At 32.3% G+C, this 20,769-nt stretch overlaps 1 protein-coding gene across 2 annotated transcripts in view; it reads left to right on the top strand.

Annotated features, from left to right (window-relative positions):
* Nucleotides 1-20,769, top strand: part of LOC118184331 (testis-expressed protein 2-like) — a 44,395-nt gene that overhangs the window by 9,693 nt on the left and 13,933 nt on the right. For both annotated transcript variants that reach the window (XM_085821627.1, XM_035353993.2), the window contains exons 3-7: nt 4,125-4,821; nt 9,981-10,231; nt 11,410-11,508; nt 18,645-18,863; nt 20,079-20,199. In XM_085821627.1, coding sequence (XP_085677753.1) covers nt 4,125-4,821; nt 9,981-10,231; nt 11,410-11,508; nt 18,645-18,863; nt 20,079-20,199 — 1,387 coding nt within the window. The remainder of the gene's footprint in view (nt 1-4,124; nt 4,822-9,980; nt 10,232-11,409; nt 11,509-18,644; nt 18,864-20,078; nt 20,200-20,769) is intronic.

The raw sequence follows: 20,769 nt of genomic DNA, 5'->3' as shown, positions 1-20,769 counted from the left end.
TATATCATTCATTTTGAAGATGGATGTAATGTCACATTGAGTAGTAAGGTTAGTTACACCATCAATTAATCTTTTGTTCTTTAAATCAATTAATAACTTGAAATGATCCAACAAGTCTTCTCCGATTATGCTTTTATTAATTTTGGCAATAATGAATGGCCATTGAAAAGCTCGATGAAGGCCAAGATCAAACGTTAAAAATTTTACCCCATAACTGGGAATTTCTGTGCCATTGGCGGCATATAATTTGAAGTCATTGTAGTTTATCTTTTTGTGTAGCAGGTAATAAACAAGCATCTGCACCGGAATCAATTAGGAAATACAAACCCGTGTGTTTGTCAGTCACAAATATTCAGTGTTTGTGGCCATCCTGAACATAACCTGCAGCAAAATCAGCCGCTGATTCCACTGCTGGTTTAAGTTTTCCGACTTCTTTTGACCCCAAGAGCAGTTAGGTTGACACTTTTCAGGAATGCATTTTGAACCAAACATGTAATGGTAATAACAATACTTTCCATTTGGATTAAATCTTTTACGTTTATTACTTCTACTTCGCTCTCTGTATCTATCGCTACTACGATTCCGAGACTGAGATTGGCGAGAAACACTTAAAAGTTTCTATTTATTTTCCCAGAGAAGAAATTTTTAGCAGTAACTCATCAACCGAATTTAAGTTTTTGGCAGAGTAATAAATTTCAGACTTTGAATTCATTTCCATTATTTTGTCGGCCATTAAAGCTATTTTATCTAACCCTTCATCGGAAACCAGTAAAATATTTTTTATCGAGTCAGGCATTTTTCCTAACCACAATGTTTTGAGTACTTAATCTGAAATGTCATCAGTAGCAAGTGATCTCATTTTTTGAAGTAACTGACTTGGTTTCATATCTCCAAGGTCAAGGCCAGTGACTAAGTGCATAATTCGCTTATTTTCGCTCTCTTTGAATGTGTTTAACAGTCTTTAACTAAGGTATATTTATTATCAGACGTTTTATCCGTGATGATATCCCAAATAATTTCAACATATTTTGGTTCTAGTTGAGATACTACATAATTAAATTTGGTACTATCAACAGTTATGGCATTAATTTCGAATTGAGGTTCTATTTGAAAAAACAAAATTTCAGGCTTTTCTGGCCAAAAAGGTGGAATTTTAACACTCACCTTGCAAGTTTCCAGCGTTAATGTTCCTTTCATTACCCAATGTTACGGTCACCAATCTTTTAATGTGGATTTGATGAATAAGCAAAATCGAAACTGATCAGCCAGAGCATTTCATAAGTGAAATAAATGCTTATTTTGGTCTTAAAAGAAACAGTATATTTATTTTCACGATTTTCATTTTTGTTTGCAACATGTTACTTATTTTTTACATAAAAATATAACAAACTTTTAAGAAATAAAGCTTATGCAAACACTTATCAAGGAACATTCCAAGTAACGATGTTTTTAGCTCGACTAGTTGTTGCCACACAGCAAATCTTAATAACTGTTCAAAACATTACATCACGTTGCCACTTAGAAAATTTTAATAATTATATAGAAACATTAAATTATGTTCCACTACAGAACTTCCGAAGTAAATGCGAAACTTCTGAACCGCTGGTAAAACAGCGAACGTTTCTCGCTCTTTTGCCGAGTAGTTCCTTTGAGTTAAGTTCAGAGTTTTTGAATAAAAAAGCTATCGGCTGCCCTTTGTGGGAAAGAACTGCACCATTTGCGTAATTGGATGCATTTGCAGCAATCTCTAGATCTTGTTCCCCTTCAGGGAATTTGAGGACTACGGCATTAATTAGGGTATTTTTTAGTTGTTCAAAAGCCATGTTTACCTTAACTGTCCAAGAAAATCTGGTTTTCTTTCTTTTAAGCACCAAAAGAGGCTCGACAATCTTCGCAAAGTCCTTGATAAATACCCTGTAATAGGAACACAAGCCCAAAAATGGAGATAATTTCTTAGGGAAATTGGCTGGAAATATCAAAAACTCTCATACAGGTGACCCATTCACCATAATGTAAACTCAGGCTTAACTGTTAATGCAGCAGTCTCATTGATCGGCCACTGGCAGACCCGAGTGTATGCAAATAAGCTGATTTTATGTAGTTTAGAAAATAGGATATCTTTTTTCCAGACTTTCTATTCTGATTTTTAGGTTTTTTTCAAAACCAAAGTATTTTTCAAAAATTATTATTGTCACACTTAAAATATTTAAAATGTCATGCTTTGAATAGCAATAGTGTCAGATAAATTATATTCTTTATCAATGCAAGAATGTGGAAATGTATTAGTGAAAAGTACAAAAAAAGTATTTTACCTAAATCAATTATTTAAATAGGTGTATTTTAATATATTTAAATAAGTATTTTTAACTATGAATTTTAGTAAATTCTCTCATCTCTGAACAAATTCCATGTTTGCCAAAAAATGTAAAGCTATAAATTTAAAATATAAAAATATTTCAATATAGTATATTTGAATTCAGCCTTCTCCACCTTTTCAAATAATTTTAAGCGTTTTTGCAAAATCTCCCCACCTACATCCTTTCATAAATAACTGATTTGTAAGTAATCAAGTTGTAAATTCTAAGTAAAAAAAAAAAAAATTAGAGTTATTATATTTATAAAAGATAAATTCAAACGTTGTATATTTAGAAGAGATAAACTATTAATATAAGATAATTTTGATATTAATTAAAATATCTGTTGGAATGTTTATGATAGGAATTTTAAGCAGTTCACTGTAAGCTGCTATGAATTATATCTGGATGAGGAAACTGAAGCAAATAAGCTCTGTTTGACTCAAATATTATAACAGCTGTGCATACCTTCCTGACACTTAAATGAGGTAGCTTGATGGTTGCACATGTTTCATTGTACTTCCACCTGAATAAAGAATCTTGACATTTACAAGCATATGGCTTTCAGAAAATTTGACATATGGATGCAATCAGCTGTCACTATCGGAGTCATATTTCTAATAATTGCTTATATTTAAATTTTTTAATAAAGCCATTAAATTATTAGATGAAGTAAAAAAATTTTAATATTAAAGATATTTTTGCATGAGACATGAAAAATTTGAGATAATGAATATTAAGAAAGTATAAAGTTTTTCATAACTTAATAATTTTCATAATATTCTTTTTTGATTTTGCAGATGAAACTAGTATTTTTATTTATGTAAGTTTTTAAAAAAAATGCTTAATTTCTTAAACTATAAAGTATCATGTAAAATTTTGTGTATTATATTTTTAGGTATACTGTTTGTTCTACAGTGTATTTAAATTTAATCATAATTATTATAACTACTTATCAAATATTTACATAACATTTATAATCTTTTTTATAATGCTTTGAAAGTAACCGGTATTTCTCAGAATATAATGAAAATCATCATTCCAACAATGATAACTTCTGAAAAAGATAACAATTGGCTTGAACTGTATCTGGTTGACTTAAAAAAGTTTCACTATAGTATATATTTGGAAAGGGTTTATAAACTTTTGAAATCTGGTTTTAAGTGCACACATATTTCCTCTTTATTAAAATTAATGAACATTTTAACTACAGTTTTTAGCATCATACATATTGCATATAAGTATGCTACTTAAAGTTATTAATTACCTAAAGATGATTTGTCTGAAAAAAAAATTACTGTAAACAGGTTTATTTAATGGAATGGAATTTGTATTCCTTAGTAACTAAAGCTTCATATCTTTAAGTGTTTTTGGTCAAACTAGATGTCTTCAATCTATAATATAAAAATCTCAATTATGTAACTTCTGATATTAATTTTGTTGTGTTACATCAAATGTTTTACTCATGTACTTACACCCTGAAAAAAGTAAACAATTCTCTTAGCTTCACAGTATTTCTATTTTTAATTTAATTGGAGGTGAAAGAAAGAAAAATAATGTTGTGCATCATTTTTTGCTTTTTTGAACACTACTGTATTCACTTCCATTTTGTGAGAATATATTTCCTGCTTCACTAAAGCATTGAAGTGTTTTTTGCATGTTTTAAAGAAAAAATCCACAAGATATTTTTTGATAAGCAAAAATTACTTTTTAATAAACTATCTTAAATAACAGTTGCAAAACTGTAATGCACATTTATTTTATTTATAGACTTTGGAGTAAGAAATATCCCATATGCTTGAGAATACCCAATCCTAAACAAGCAGTTCTGTCAAATGTGGCAAAAGATATAACAGATGACAGTGTTTCTGCAAAATCAGGAAACCGGAAAGAAAATCCTCAAAAAAAATTTGTTCCTCGCATCAACGAAAACAACGAAGTAGTTATGTATCTATTTGCACGTACTGATAGAGACAAAGACTTGTGGTATAACAGATTTAAAATGGCATCAAAAATAAAAATGCTGAAATCACATTCTCCGTCTTCATCACCAAATATTGCTGCATTGGATTCTTCTAGTTTGGAAAGTAAGAGAACTATATCCATTGATTTAGCTTCTCTTCAGTTATGTTCTAATTATGACTCAACTGATACTGATAATAAGGAAGAAAGTGATGAAATTGATAGTTTTACAGATATAAGTATGACAAAACAACAGAAATTTGAGTTATATATGTCACATCTACTGGCCCCAATGCACGTTGATCATTCTCTTATATTCCCATCTTTAACAAAAGATAAAAAGGAAATCAGTGATAGCAGATTGTCAAAATCTAATTCATTAGCTCAAGGAAGTTTGATGTGGTTAAATGTTCTTATAGGACGTATTTTCTATGATTTTCTTACTGAAGATATATGGGCCCGAGTTGTCACTGAAAGAATCCAAAGAAAATTAAGTAAAATAAAAGTAAGTGTAGATATTTTTATTATTCTCTATAATAAATATTTCATAATGAATATTCACGTAACTAATTATCATATATCTCTATATGATAATTAGTTATGTGAATTAATTTAACTTACTTAATCTCTTAAATAAGTAATACTTACTTAAATCGCTTAATTTTATTTCATGTTTAATTACTACAGTTTCCTGATTATCCTTCCTGCCTGATAATGAAAGATGCATAATAATTATGCATTTTTCATTATCTGCCTGTATATTGAAAGAAACATGTATTGATCCACATGAAAATAAGAAAATTTATATGCATTCACCACACAAATTTCAATCTAAAGCTCAAGCCAAAAGGGTACAACCAGTAAGAGATGCGAGATGACATATTGGGATATTAAAGGAGTAATAACTTCCTCCGATAATATCTCGGCTTGACATTGCAAAAATCTTAACTTTACAACCAATGTCAGAACAGCATGATTACATGCAATATGTGTGTCATCGAAATAGTCTATTTTTAAGGGGATCATGCAACAATGATTCTATAGCTCTTTCAGTATGGTCTACAAACATAATAAATCAGAAGAATTCAAATACAACAGAATTAACAGGACATGAGTAATTCAGTCTGCAAAATGTATTAGGCAAAGCAAGTACCCAGAATGCTCTGACACTCTCAGCTAGAGAAAACTATCGAAAGCTTCGTGCTAGCAGGAACTCTTATCTTGAGACAATTAACTGTACTTACCATTGAAAATCCACAGGCTAGCTGTTTATATGCTTATACTTTTAATTGCTAATTTGTACTGTTGATATTATTTGCGATATTATTATAGATTGTAAAGCTTTTCATTGTTTATTAATTTGCTGTTCTTCTTGAATTAGAAACTACAGCTAATTCAATCCATGCGATCAAACACCAATTGACACATGAATGTTAGGCTTAATATATTGAATTAGGCTCCTGCATTTTTGAAGATAATGTAACAAACAGCAAAGTTTCAAAATATCTAATAATTTCATCAGGGGATCAGTACTGCATAAAATAGATTATTTTTCATAATTAATTTGCATCATTCTGCTAAGATAAATGCTTATTGAGAAATCCGATCAAATATACCAGCATTCTAGTAGAGAGCATTGGCCAGTGTAAATTTGGCAGTTAGAAGAAAATCCTAACTATTAGTGACATAGAATAACCGTTATTTTAAAAAAGGGGCACATTAAGGAATTTATGTTTGAACCATTGCTGGTATTTTAATTTATGCTTATACACTTGGTTGCTAAATTTGAGCTTACTGTGCAAATAAAATTATTGTGGTTCTAAATAAAATATGCTAATATGTTGGAAATATTCATTTCAGTACTTTAGAAGTAAGTTAGAAGAAAATCCTAACCATTAGCAATATAAAATAACTGTTATTTTAAAAAGGGTCACATTAAGAAAAAATCCATCTTATGTTTGAACCATTGCTGTGTATTTTAATTTATGCTTATACACTTGGTTGCTAGATTTGAGCTTACTGCGAACATAAAATTATTGTGGTTTTAAATAAAATATGCTAATATGTTGAAAATATTCATTTTAGTACTTTAGAAAAGAGCAAATTTACAGTGCTAGTACAGGATGTAGTTTTTTTTAGTCCAAAGGGATTTGAATCCCGAAGGACTATTAGTTTCGTTTTGGCATTTTGCGTCGGACTCATAAATGTCGGTTCACTTTTCAAACTGTTGCCACAAAATGTTAGAGTCCTGCATTATATTTGAAGAAATTAAATAATGAAAAATCTGCATAAATGTATGTATATTTCTCGTATTGTGATAAAACAACGGTACATAGTCATCGAATTTTGAATAACGTAATCCTCCAACGAATATGAGCATGTGGAAGACCAAATTTGAAATTTGTTTTATGATCGATTTCCTATTTTTTTTAAAACTTTGACGAATTTTTGATTAACAAACTCAAGGATTTCAAAGCGAGCAATGGCAACGTTGTGCAGAAATTTTTATCTCCAGCGCGTGAGTCTCTGTATCGGAAATTCTAAAGATATGCTCGTTTTAAAACTATTTTGCGATATTGCTGTTGCACTGGATCTTATGGTTTAAGTGCGAGGAACATGATATTTAATAAAGAAAGGTAACACACAAAATGTTAAAAAATGTCCCTTTGGACGTAATTTAAAATCTGAAGCATTTCAGATTTTTTTTTTTTTTTTTAAATTTCTCTTGAAGTTGATGAGCTTTAAAAAAAAAATGCTTTTCTTTCCTATTGTAGTTGTAGAATAAGATTGACTCTTAATTCAAATTGCATACAAGTTGTATACAGCTTGATCTTAAGTTAGGAATATAAATAAAGAAGCTGTTGTGACATTAGCAGTTAGGCTCAAAAACCTCTAAAATGAGTTTTTTTAATTAAATTATTTTCATTATTAACATTATTAAAATTATTTCTTTGTGCTTATTGCAAAATTTCTGTACTTATAGTAAAATTATTTTTTCATTACCATTTTAACTTTTTTAATGTGATAACCATTGCAATAGTAAATAAATATATTATTTGGTTACGCATTTTTTATTAATTTTATTTGGTACTTCACTGTTAATGGAGTACCAGTTGCCATATGTGGTATACTGTTTGTAAGGTGTCATGAATAGTTGTGCAATAAATGGCTAAGCGATGTCTATGTCCTTAAAGCCGTATTTGTACAATTCTCTTGTCATTGCACACACCATTGTTTACATTAAATATTATATGCAAAGCTCATCCACAAAGTAAATGCCATTTGGGTATTAAAAAAATATTAGCAATTTGTTTTAATTTTTGTTCCATTACAGGGAAATCTACTCACCTTAAACTACTTTTCGACATATTCACCATGCTAGTTAAGGCATGTTTCAGATCTTGGCACTAATTGCAGCATACTAACTTCATAGAATTTGGCTGTCTGTGACTTGAACCAGTTCTGGACATTTACCTTGATCTCTTCATTTGCAAAGTGCTGGTCATCTAGAAATTTGAGATGAAAAAACAAGTGGAAGTTGGATGGAGCTAGGTCTGAACTATGAGGAAGATGACAAAGTTATTCCCAGTAAAATGAATCAAGCAGGTTCATCATTATGTGTTCAGTTTACTGTCACGTGACAACGTATATAATGCATGAACTCCTCTACACCAGAAGTCTGTAGTCCATGCCTTTTCTTCTGTATTGCACGCTGTAATTTCCTCAGTGTCTCACAGTAAGCTGCAGCATTGGTTGTTTTGCCTTGTTCCGTCCAGTCCACTCACAAAATTCCTTGACAGTCCCCAAACACAATGTACATGATTTTTCTTGAAGAAAGTGGTGGCTTTGCACTCTTGTGTTTTGGGAAACCAGTATACCACCATTCCAGTGGCTATCGTTATATTTCAGGTGTCTCATAACAAATTCATGTCCCATCAACTGTGATAATCCTTTTCAAAAAATTATTTCCTTTCGTCACATAACTCTGCAAAAAGTCTAAGGTTGCTCCCACGCGTTTACATTTGTAAACTTCCATTGGTGTTTTCGATACCCATCACAAAAACAGTTTTTTATAATGCATATGTTCAGTCACAATTTTATGAAATGTTTTGAAAATGCATTAACAAATCAGAAATCATGAATTGCAATGAATTTTGTTCATCGATGCAGCACACCAGTTCTTTGGTGATCAACGTGCAGGCATCCACTACACTCCTCGTCTTGGACATTTTCCTTCGTTAAACATTCTGATCCACTTTCACACCATACCTTCACTCACAGCATTCTCTACTTAAGTTGCTCTTATCTGATGATAAATTTCATAAGGGTGAACTTTTCTCATATTAAAAAACTTGATAATGGCTCATATTTCGCAGCAGGTGGGCTGATCAGTTGTTTTAAACATGATTACTTACAAACAACGACTTCAGACATTAATGTAAACAAATAAAATGGCTAGAATAATTGATTCTTGAGTTGAATGATGTAACTACCCATGTGTGGCCTTCATGTTTTGAGGTGCATGGGAGATATATGCAAATGGTACTCACCTTCTTGATCAACTTAGTATTTTTTATTATATGATATATTGCTGATTACAAGTTCTTCCCCCCCCCTATGAAGCTTGGGAAAAACTTCATTTTTTATCTTGCAGCAAGCAAACAGTTTTTAATGCCAACAGCATAAGCTGCATCTGAAATTTTAAGAGATATATTACTCGTAACAATATAGAGGTTTCATACCCTGAAATAATTTGCCATTAATATCCATTTTAGATTTTCTAAATTTTTGAAAACTTGATGGACATAACTATTGGACAAACAACTAGATTTATGTCATAATTAGATATGACTGTGATGTATGAAAATGTATTGTAATTGTATCTGAATTTATTAAACTTTAAACATAATCTATTACTATTTAACAAAAGTTTACTGTCAAAGCAGTATTTCATAAATGCATTATGTTTACCATGTTTATTAACAGAATTAATGTCCCACGGGAAATATATTTTTTTATTAATTTCTCTGCATGTGCATACATCTGAAGTTTTGCAAATTATTATTGAATAGCAAGAGTTAATTCTTTCTCAGCAGAGATTTTATGGGATGCCTTATTTGGCTTCTAATTCATGTAGAAAAATATTGAGATATATGCAGACTTTTTTTTCTTCTCCCAATGGCAAACTTTGAACAGTTACAGTGTAACACAGTCCATTAATCTATACAAGGCCAGATGTGGTGGTCTCTTTATTATGGAGTTACCTAATAGGTGGGCCACCATCACCTCCTATGAACGGATGGATAGTTACAACCGTGCCTTCTCCAGGATTCGAACCCAGGCCCTTTGTTATCACAGTCAGGCTTCCCTAACCACTATACTTGCGGCTTGTATGCAGATAAGTGTAATACTGTGACATGTGAACCAGATTTGTGTGATCATGGACCATTTTGATATTCCTCTCATGCAATAACTGTGTTTATATCCATTATCATATAAGAAGCTAAATCATTGCAAACCTTTCATATTACTGAATTGTGTTATGATTTGGAATATAGTCATAATAGCCCTTGATGTTATTTTTATATAATAATTATAATGTGTAATAACTTCAAAAGAAAGTTATGTATATTTATAAACTTGAAAATCCTTCGTACTTTTCAGTTACCTGTTTTTTTAAATGAACTCACTGTGAAAGACATAAATTTAGGAACAGCACTACCAAAAATACATCGAGCATCTGAACCATCTGTTGACCAAAGAGGATTATGGATTGATATAGATATATCTTACAATGGATCTTTTCAGATGACGCTAGAAACAAAATTAAATCTCTTAAGACATAAAGCAGATGGTGATGATCTCTCTCTGTCTGATATGGATAAAGACAGTGAAACTTCTGAACAGCCTGTAAGGTAAGATTTAAATATTTAATGTTTCATAACTGTAAACTAAGCATATAATTTATATAATTAAAATAAATTATTTTTATTAAAAAATTTGTATGACTAAAATATGGCTATATTCAGTGGTGAGCTGTAGGGGGCTTATGGGAGCTTTTTGTAAAATTTGTCTGTATTTTGCAAGCCCTTTATTAAAGGTTTGCTTTTTTGAAAATACAATAAAAGTGGTTTTCAGTTGAATCTTTCTTTCTTTGCCTCAATTAGAAACTTTGATCCTGGTAAAAGTAATTTATAGTAAATAATTCATGAAAGTATCTTTTTTGTGTCTTTACGTCTCATGTTCTTTGCTTTGGGAAACAGCTAAACATCATGCATAGCTGCGTCAAGAAAATAGAAAATCTATACATTTGTGAATCATTGAGTTTGACTGAAGATATTGTAGGTTGGAGAAAATCAACAGATTGGGGCATTGTAATGAAGCTGACAGTCCTAGTCTCTAGTATTTGCTACATCCAGGGTAATGAACTGCATTCTGGAGTGACAGAATATTGCTAATTATATTTAGTATTGATATTTTTGTCATCTAGAGTATAACATCCTCACTGTTAAAAGCCCACTTTATTTTAATTTGTTATTAAAGATAATAATGAAAGCTAGCAAACTGATAATGTATTGACATAGGTAGGAGTTTATAATTAAATGCCTTATGTTTAAAATTAAAAGTTCAAAAATATGTTTCACAAATAAAATCAAAAGCCAAAAGAGGAAGTGTCAAGTTTATTCTCTTCACTGTCTAATTAATTTTGAATCACCCCTCAAAAGAGCATAATATTTCCTTTGCATTGATTAAGCGATTTATTACATTTTCTTTCATAATTTTTTAAAAAATTTTTATTCATTACATAACACTGGAATTTTTTTAATGCATCCCTGAAGAAGCAAGAATTTAGTACAACTAATTAAAAAAACACAAAGTTATTTAAGTCACTGGAACATAAATTGGAATACATAATCTCTTAAAATAAAAAGGGTTAAGATATTTAAAATAAGATTCAAAATTTCATTTTGTTCTAACATAGCATATATGTTTTTGCTAAATTTTTATACTCAGTGTTAGATTTCTCTCATATAACCAAGATTTATTTTTTTTTTAATTTGTCTTATTAATAGAATTGTATTTATTGATTTAGGTCTCCTGTATATAATAGTGAAGAAGAAGATAGTGCAGAATCTTCCAGTGATGAAGATTTACCAATGCCTGAAGTTCAAGATGGAAATGCCGAAGACAGGTATTTTGTTTATCTATGCTACTGTTAAAGCATCTGAAATTGTTCTAGTACTTTTGTCTAGATTTCTAAATTTAATTTCAACAGGCCTTTAAGGCTTGGGGATAGAAGTGTTTTTTTTTTTTTTTTTTTTTTTTTTTTTATACTATGTGGTCCATTTTTATATATATCAAGTCCATTTTTATATATATCAAATAATTAAAAGTCAATAATAAAAATTAAGTGTAAAAACTTATAAAATAAAAGGAGATTTGAAATAAAAAGTAATTTTTTTTAATCTTTATAACAGGTAATATAGATGTAATTGAAGCAAAAACATAAACACATATTAAGAAATAAAATATTTATTTTCAGAAGTGCAGGTGGGAATGTTACCTGTTAAATTCAATGAGTACATTGATTTTTTATATTTTTTTTACTTTGTTATTAATTTTATTTAATTATATGCTGTCAAATCTATTTTAAATGTGATAATAAGGATAATAGTGTTATTCAAAAATCATAGATAAACTCTCTATAAATATTGTACTTCTAAAATCAAAGTTCAATAAAAATACAGGAATATATTTTTTCTGTATTTTCACTGTTTTTCTAAAATCATTTCTTTTTAAATCAGTTATCAAGTGACTTGTGGTTTTTTTATTTAAATATATATATGAAAAATAAATGCTATAAATTCTCATTATTTCTTGTTACTCTGATTTGAGAATATTAACTTTTAGTTATAAAAAACTGCAACACTTTATCAAGATTTAAAAGGGCTTATGCTACCATTGTTATTTTTTACTGACCAAGATTTTCATTTCTGTTTTTACCATTTGCAAGTCAACTTTTAAATTGGTATTGACCCATCAGTTCCATATTAGCATTGCTTTAGAAGCTGTTCCATGAGCACTGTTGCAGTTCTCAGGGCTACAACATGCCAGTTACAAATTAAATAATCACAGCAAGGATTATTACTGTAAAGATTTTAATATGGATATCTCACATTTCTCTAACAACTGCATACATATATTAAGTGAAAAGGGAATTTCCCCACTTAATTTGCAGTTAAAGAAAAAAATAAGAATAATAAAAAATAGTCCAATCAAAAGTGGCACTCCTTATGTCGACTTAGCCCAGCCGTTACGTGATCGTCTGTCTGCAGCAGTCGTCTCCTACATTCTCCCCCTCTTTGAGTCGACTTCAGGTTGGCTCAAAGACATACAATACCTGGTCGAAGAGATCTAATCTCTGAGGCACCTTGATCACACGTCCAAATCTTGACACTTTAGCACCTTGCAGGATGTTACTAGAAACATTAGAATCTGAATGCTCATCACTAAAAATAGAAGAAATAGGATTAGTAAAAGAGTTATCGTGTATAGGATCAGTGGGTGTGTCCATTAACTGCACTTCCAATGGAAAGACTCTCTGAATGGGGCAAAGCAGCGTACCAGCTTGAGTCTTTAGTTCTACAGTTCTCACCTTGCCATCTTTCCCAGGAATTAGTCGAATGACCATAGCTAAAGGCCAACTGCATCCGTGTTTGGATGTCATCTCCTATTAGGACAATTTCACTCAGCCGTAGCTCTGACAATGGACTCTTCCTATTTTGGACCAAAAGGCCTAAATATTCTTTCCTAAATCTATGCCTTAAATCATTAAGTAATTTTTGGTGATGTTTAGCCCTTATTCGAAGACCTTTGGAATCGCAGAAATCAACATCGGGAACACCTAAGCTATGATTCTCGGTGAGAAACATGGCTGGGGAAAGTGGGATTAAATCATCCGGATTTTCGGATAGATAGGTAAGAGGTCTAGAGTTAATTATTGACTCCCAGTTGCACAATACTGTGTACAACTCCTCGATTGTAAGAACCACGTTCCCGAGTGTCCTTCTCAACAGTTCCTTTACTACAGGAACTAACCTCACCCACTAGCCTCCCCACCAAATGGCTGTGGGAGGATTAAACTTCCATATTATGCATTGTATAGCCGTTTGCTTTGAAATTTTTTCCCAATCGATGTTACCAAGTTCTCTTTGCGCTCCTCTGAAATTAGTTCCATTGTCGGAATAAATTATTCTCGGCCTCCCCCTTCTGGCTACGAATCGTCTCAACGATAACAAGAATGCATCGATAGACAATGAGGAAGTAAATTTCAAATGAACGCCTGTATATATTGCACATGTGAACGAAACAATCCAAACTTTTTCACCTCCCTTCACATACAAGGGTCCTGCCAAATCAACTCCTACTACCTCGAACACCGCTCCGTCATTGACACAATCGCCTGGTAGCGACACCGGCTCGCAACTGGGAGATTTGGCCTCATATCGCTTGCATCTTACACAATTTTTTATGACTTTCCTGACGGCTCTTCTGCCCCTCACTATCCAAAATTGCTCTCTTAATATTCCGAGTAATATTTGGATTCCAGCGTGACAATTTTGTAAATGATAATATTCTATCAGACGCTGGGTGAAAATGCACTGGTCTGGTAAAATAATTGGACAAATAAATTCAGGGTCGTCTGATCGCTCTGTAATGCGCGTTTTCACCCGTTTTATACCCTCTCTGTCTGAAATGACACTCATATTGGGAATAGAGTCGGCGGAGGGAAAATACTTATTTTGTGCAAATTTTATAAGAGTTTTTTCAGCATATTCCATCTTATGAATGGTTAAGTCACCAGTTTCTCGAAATGCATGTTTACTTTTTGCGTTTTTCACAAACTGCGATATCCATGTGACTAATCGAATGATGGATTGAAAATTCGAAATCCTAATTGCATACCAAGGTATTTCCTCTTCAACTGAATTAAGGTTACACAATCTGACCTTCCTTTTTTCTCGTTCTACCTCAGAGGTCTCATAAGGCAAACGGTCTGGTGGCCAGTTGTTATTAGGTTCCAGGAGCCAGGACGAACCCTCCCACCAAAGAGAATCAGAAAATGAACGAGGGGAACTGCCTCTTGAATGCATATCTGCCAGGTTTAAATCACCTGGAACACGGCGCCAACACTGAGAAGTAATCAGACTGTTTACTTCTTTTACTCTATTCGCAACGAACACTGACCAATCACCACTGTTCTTAATCCACCAGAGTGCTACCATAGAATCACTCCATGCAATAATTTTCAAATCAGGCAAATCTACGACGGCGTATACTGAGTGTACTAGTCTTGAACCAATGCAACAGGACATCAATTCTAACCGGGGTATTGTCAGAGATTTTAACGGCGCTACCCTGGATTTGGCTCTGATCAATTGAATTTTGACTCCCACGCGCATTACAGTTCTAAAGTTTTCACATGCACCATTGGAGCTCTTACATGCATCAACGAATAGATGTAGCTCTGAATTCTCATTTATTTCTACATATCATGAAATACTAATTTTCTCAAGATATTTAATTTCATCCTGCCACTTCTGAAAAGTTTTCTGAATGTTGTCTGGCAAGGGGTCATCCCATTTTAATTTCATAGTTCAAACCTCTTGTAATAGTAACTTAGGTAACAAGGTAGTTGGACTCAAAAAAACCCTGCGGATCAAAAAATTTTTGTACCATAGTCAAAATATTATGCTTACTTACCTCATTATCCATTGAATAATTAAGATTACATTTTAATGTATCGTTATCCAAATGCCATAAGATTCCAAGAAGAGAAGTTACACTTGAACTACGGGAAATACAACGACCTGGAACATTACTTTCCCAACCCCGTAGGTTAAAACATCCCCAAGCCATTACTTCTGTCGCCTTAACTATAAAATTTTCTTGCTGTTTGATATAGTGAACCCCAGTGACACAATTGTCAGCATAAAACGAATGCTTTAATTTTGGGGTCACATCATCGATGCTGAGAGTTGGAACGGAGACGAACAAACGCCAAACACCACTCTGCAGTGTCTATAAATCATAGGTTCTTCAAGAGTTGAAAGAAAAAACCTCCAATAATCTCTGTATTCTGGGATAATACTCAGCTGAAGAAACACTTTCTCTATGTCCGATGATAAACCAATGGAATACAATCTAAACCAGTCAATTATATCGGGTATGAGTTCAATTAAGTTCGGCCCTCTACTTAAACAATCATTTAGGAATGGTTGATTTCTCTCTCGGGCTGAAGCCTCAAACACCGGCCTTACCTTCATTGTCTGGCTAGTATACTTTATAACAGGTCTATGGGGTAAATAAAAACTCAAATTATCAAGTTCAGTTTCAGGAACCTTTTCTATTACTTTTAAGTCTTCCCATTGCTTAAAAACTACCTTATCTAACTGATTTCCCTCATTAATTCGGTGACACATTCTTTGATGCCTTTTAAAAGTCATAGACTTATTGTTAGATAACAGAATTTCAGATTTAAAGGGTAGTGGCAATTCATATCGGCCATCAGGAAGAACATTTAAATTGCTTAACGGTGTCAGAGTGAGCAAGTTTACGTTTAACATCTTTCAGTTGGGTTTGTTATGCCAATGGCATCTAAATTCCAGAGTTCGGTTACGCTAAGATTAGCACAATGCAACAAAACTGCATTATTGCACAAATTATTTTCTAGTAATGCTGGAATAGTAGCTGAAGTAGGTTCTTTAGATAAGCTGTTTACTTTACCAATCACAGTGTATCCAAATTTAGTCTCAACTACAGTTACACCCGAATTCAGTTTCAGAGAGCTGCCAGTAATAATGTCCTCAATGGAATCTGCACCTAAAAGCAACTCAATGTCATATTCTTTATCTTGCAAGTCAGACAAGATAATATTCCTTTCTTTTAATTCTTTTAGGGTATTGGGATCAACTACTTTTGGAACACATCCACATATTTTGTTTTGAGAAAGTACTTCAAAGTTATGGTCATACGTGCCCTCAAAATTTCTTAAATTAACATCAAACACTAAGTGGGAATGAAGACTTGTCTCTCTCCCCCCAAACAAATTGTGTATAAGGGTTTGTTTCAATTTCGATTTAGGACGCAGTTGCAAAAACGCGATGGCCCTTTCTGAAAAATAAGATTTCTGAGAACCACAGTCCAAAATCGTACGAACTGTAAGTTGTCTACCTTCGAATACTATTTTTAAAACAAGTGTTTGCAAATACACATTTTCATTAACAGTTGACTGGTTAGACAATACATTACTTGAAATAACAGTACTGTCAGTTTCATTTCGCTTTACAGGTTCGCCATTTGAGCACATAAGGTTATAGTGAAATTTATCACAAGTTAAACATTTTACTTTATTTTTGCATGCCCGTGAACTATATCCAACTAATAGGCAGGCAACTAACAGGCGTGCTTTTGCACCAAAAGCTTTCGTTTATCTTCTAAATACATTTTGCGAACAGAAAAACATTCGGCAGAATTGTGGGATTTCTCACAAAAAATACAACGTAAATTTTGCCTACCTGTATTGTCTTGAACATTTTCCAAGACAGCAATCTGTAGAGCAACCCAGATCATCAGCATGTGGATGTGAATGTGCAGAACGTGAAGCTCCCAACCCGGTACGAGCGAGCTTAATCATTTCCTCACTTTGCACTTCATTTCGAAGAAAGCACAAAAGTTTATCCAAAGAATGTGCACTATCTTGCTGTGTGGCTTCTTTCCCACTCACGAAGAACAGTCTCTGTTTGACAGGACTCAACAAGTGGCTCCAAAAATTCAGCAAATTTTTCCTTAGTTCTACCGAGGCTTTGGAGTGCCATGAGCTTGCTCTCAAGTAAATCATAAAGTTCAGCTAAATCTCCTTTAATCTGATCAGCAGCATTTTTCATTACTATGGAAAGTAGATCCCGTACATTAAATCTGAACCAAAAAGTTCATCTCTCCTGAAGCATTCTTTAAGTTGTCCAATCATCTTTGAAGAGTTTTTCTTTAGTTTACAGAAAACTTGTTACCAGTCTTCACGCTTTAGAATCTGCTACCACACATTGTAACAGATATTGAAATTTGTCTTCAAAACTGGGATCAAAAGGCAAGAAAGTCTTTCGGTTCTCCATTAAATTTCCTCAGTTCAAGAGGCCCACCAGCGGCCGAGCGGTAACATCGCTGAACACTGGTAGTTCGGTCCGAGGTTCGAATCCCACGAACGGGCTGGCTGCATGGGCGTTTTCATGGTTTTCCCCATGTGTAATGTGTATACGAGCCAGTTTCTCTTAGAAAGTCCTCCACGAAGGCATCCCTCCCTTAAGGCAGATAGCCCTAGAGTGCTTTGCCGTAATCTAATAAACCAAACCAAAACCTCAATTCAAGTTTCGGAAGCTTGAATTTCCTTTTTTGCTCAGTTTTTGTTCCTTCCGTAATCGAATTTCCCTTCTTTGCATTTTCTAACAACGAACAAATCAAGCAGAACCTGTCTCAGTATTCTTCTGCTTTCAAAATATCTTGGGAATATTCGTCTTGAAGGGTATCATCACTTGGCAACAAATTCGAAACTTCTTCTTGAGTTGTTTCCAAGTGCGGGAATTTGTCTTGAATCTGCCTAAACAACGTACTGACTTAGACACAGATAAAATCCTAAAAAACTTTTGTTTTCCTAAACTTTTGTTTTCGATCTTTTGAGCTATATCGTTGCAGCATACCGTAAATGCTATTCTCAGCGACTTTCGTTTTGCTTTCAAAACTTTTATGTCCAGATTTCATCAAAAATATAAAGTAGCTTAAAAAAAAATTATCTGCAATTTCTGTATGTCACTCTTTTTTCATAGCTGAAAACATTTCAGATATAGCTGTCACATTCTTTCATGTGATGTAACATAAATTGTCTGTATACAGGAACAAAAATAAACATAATTCTAGTGTTAAGTAACGGCTGTCTTTTCCCTTTCTTAATAATAAAAGAGGACATTAGTAATGTATGTGTGATCTGCATATGTGTTATTATGCTAATCATTTATTTGTTTTATCATCATGAAAATTATGAGCCAGTTTCCCATAGAAAGTCCTCTGTGGAGGCATCCCTTCCATTGGGTAGAAAGCTGTAGATGCTTTGATATAATTAAATAAACCAATTCTGACTATCTTTAAGATAGTAACTCACAGTGTTTGTTTTATTTACTATAAATAAATTGAAATTTAATTTAAAATATTTATGCTTCATTATTACATTTGAACTTTAGTTCTTTGTAACATAATCTATTTTTATTTATATTTCAGTACTTCACAAGCTGCAGGAGGAAGCACTGGCAAAAAATTATTACGATTTGTAGACAGACTTGCTCAGTCAACATATTTTCAGCAAGCTGCTAAGAACAAATACATAAAAAAAGCAATGGAAGATATATCAAACACCCCATTAGTATTAACAGTGGAAGTTCAATGGTTAACTGGAACATTAGCTCTTAATATACCCCCAATGCCCAGCGACAGATTATGGTATGGTTAAATTTATGTTTCTATACATGATATATTGTTAAATGTATACATATTTTTTCTTTTATATGAGATTTCTCGTGTGGATGTGTATTTGTTTGTTTTCATAAAATGACTATCAGCATAAATATTTGGGTATTTTCTTCTTGCACTCTCAAAAAATGTCGCCAATGAATTACCGATTTTGCAAAGGGGTAAAAAATTATTTGGCTATTTTAACAACTTAATAGGTACTGAATTCGTGAATAATTATATTTAAAAAAAAAAGAATAAGATATAAAAAAAGAAAAATAAATAAAAAAAGATTTATATCAAACTTCTAATTTAATTTGTAGTAGCCCACATTTTAAGTTGGTTATTTCTCCTTTTCATTCTGAAAATAGTAACTACTTATAATAAATCTTCTTAAACTGTTCCTGTTGCAAAACTAATCTTTCTCACTTGATACTTAAATAATGCTAATTCATGATACATTCATGATACACTTGTATAAAACGTCAGCCAACAGTAATTTCAAATTTTGTAAATCAAAACCTAAATTTAACTGGAATGAAGGTGAACCAAACCCAGATCATCTGGTCTAGTTTCCATCGTAGACATGCTGCATTTCTTCTCTTGCTTCACTGCTTTTTGCTTACTTTCCTCTGCTGCCCTTTCTTTCTTTAGATTTTACAAATATAAAAACTCATTAAAGATACATAAAAGGACCAATTTTTGGGTTTAGCACCAATTTTATCTGTGTCTTAATCAAAAACGTAGAGTAAGGAATAGAAAGAGATGCTTTCCTCTCACTAATTTGAATAATGCAGGGCTGCCGAGCTTTGGTAGCCAAAGGAGATGTTGTTCTTTTGTTTACATCCAGAGCGTGACAGTGCTCTGGTTGTACTTCCACACGTGACAATTCCACGCAAATTGAAAAGCAGGGGACACTTCCACATAAAAGAAACATTGTGTGCTGGATGGGTAATAGCAGTTTATATAGTTTAGTAGCATTTCCACACAGATCATATATTGGTTAACTTTTGATAACTTGCAACAGCAATTTTGATTATGAATTTGTTTTATAAAATTCTAAGCTACTAGAATAAAAATAATTTCCTGTGCTTGCCTTCTGTGATATTTACAAAATTCCATCTGTTCATGTATTCATTATTTTCCTGTAATCATTAATTATTTTCAAAACAAAATTTTAATTTACAGCATGTTATATTATCATAGGTATGGTTTCCGTACAAATCCATATTTATCTATTGTGGCCCGTCCAAAGCTTGGCCAGCATGTTGTAACTTTTACTCATGTTACTGACTGGATAGAAAGGAAATTGGTTTCTGAATTTCAGGTAAAATATTCATTCCTTGTTATCAATGCTTAATATATATTTTCATGCTTCCACTTTTTTTAACCCCATCCTGTTAATTAATAGTTTAAAGGCCTTCTATAAAAACAATTTGTTTCCTAAATGCTGTTAAATTTTATATACATCTGTAGTTTCCTGAGGAAAATAATTCTTCAGTCATTTTTTATATATATTTTTTTATTGTTAATTATTTAGGTTGAGCTGCTTTCATTTTTTACTTTCAGTTTTTAATGTTAAAGCTGCCAATATGTCATAACATAAAAATGTATGCATAAAGTATGGAACTGTTTAGCTGCAACTGACCCTACTTTAAAGCTAAATCAAATTGGAGTGTATGTTTTATTGATACAGTTTATACTAATCAACTTGAGCTAACATTTATTGTACTAAGAAAAAAAAATCAGTATGTGAAAATTTTTTCCATAATTAGGTAGTGAAATCTATGTTGCATCATTTTAACAATGTTAAAAATCTGAAAGCGTACGTTTAAAAAAAAAAAATGTTAAAGACTGATTTCAATTTTATAATTTCTACTGTATGTTATTATTAAAG

This window comes from Stegodyphus dumicola, chromosome 8 (assembly GCF_044657685.1).
Source record: "Stegodyphus dumicola isolate Sdum_Otavi_A_Nest chromosome 8, ASM4465768v1".
Classification (NCBI taxonomy): domain Eukaryota; kingdom Metazoa; phylum Arthropoda; class Arachnida; order Araneae; family Eresidae; genus Stegodyphus; species Stegodyphus dumicola.
This window is presented reverse-complemented; position numbering and strand designations above follow the sequence as displayed.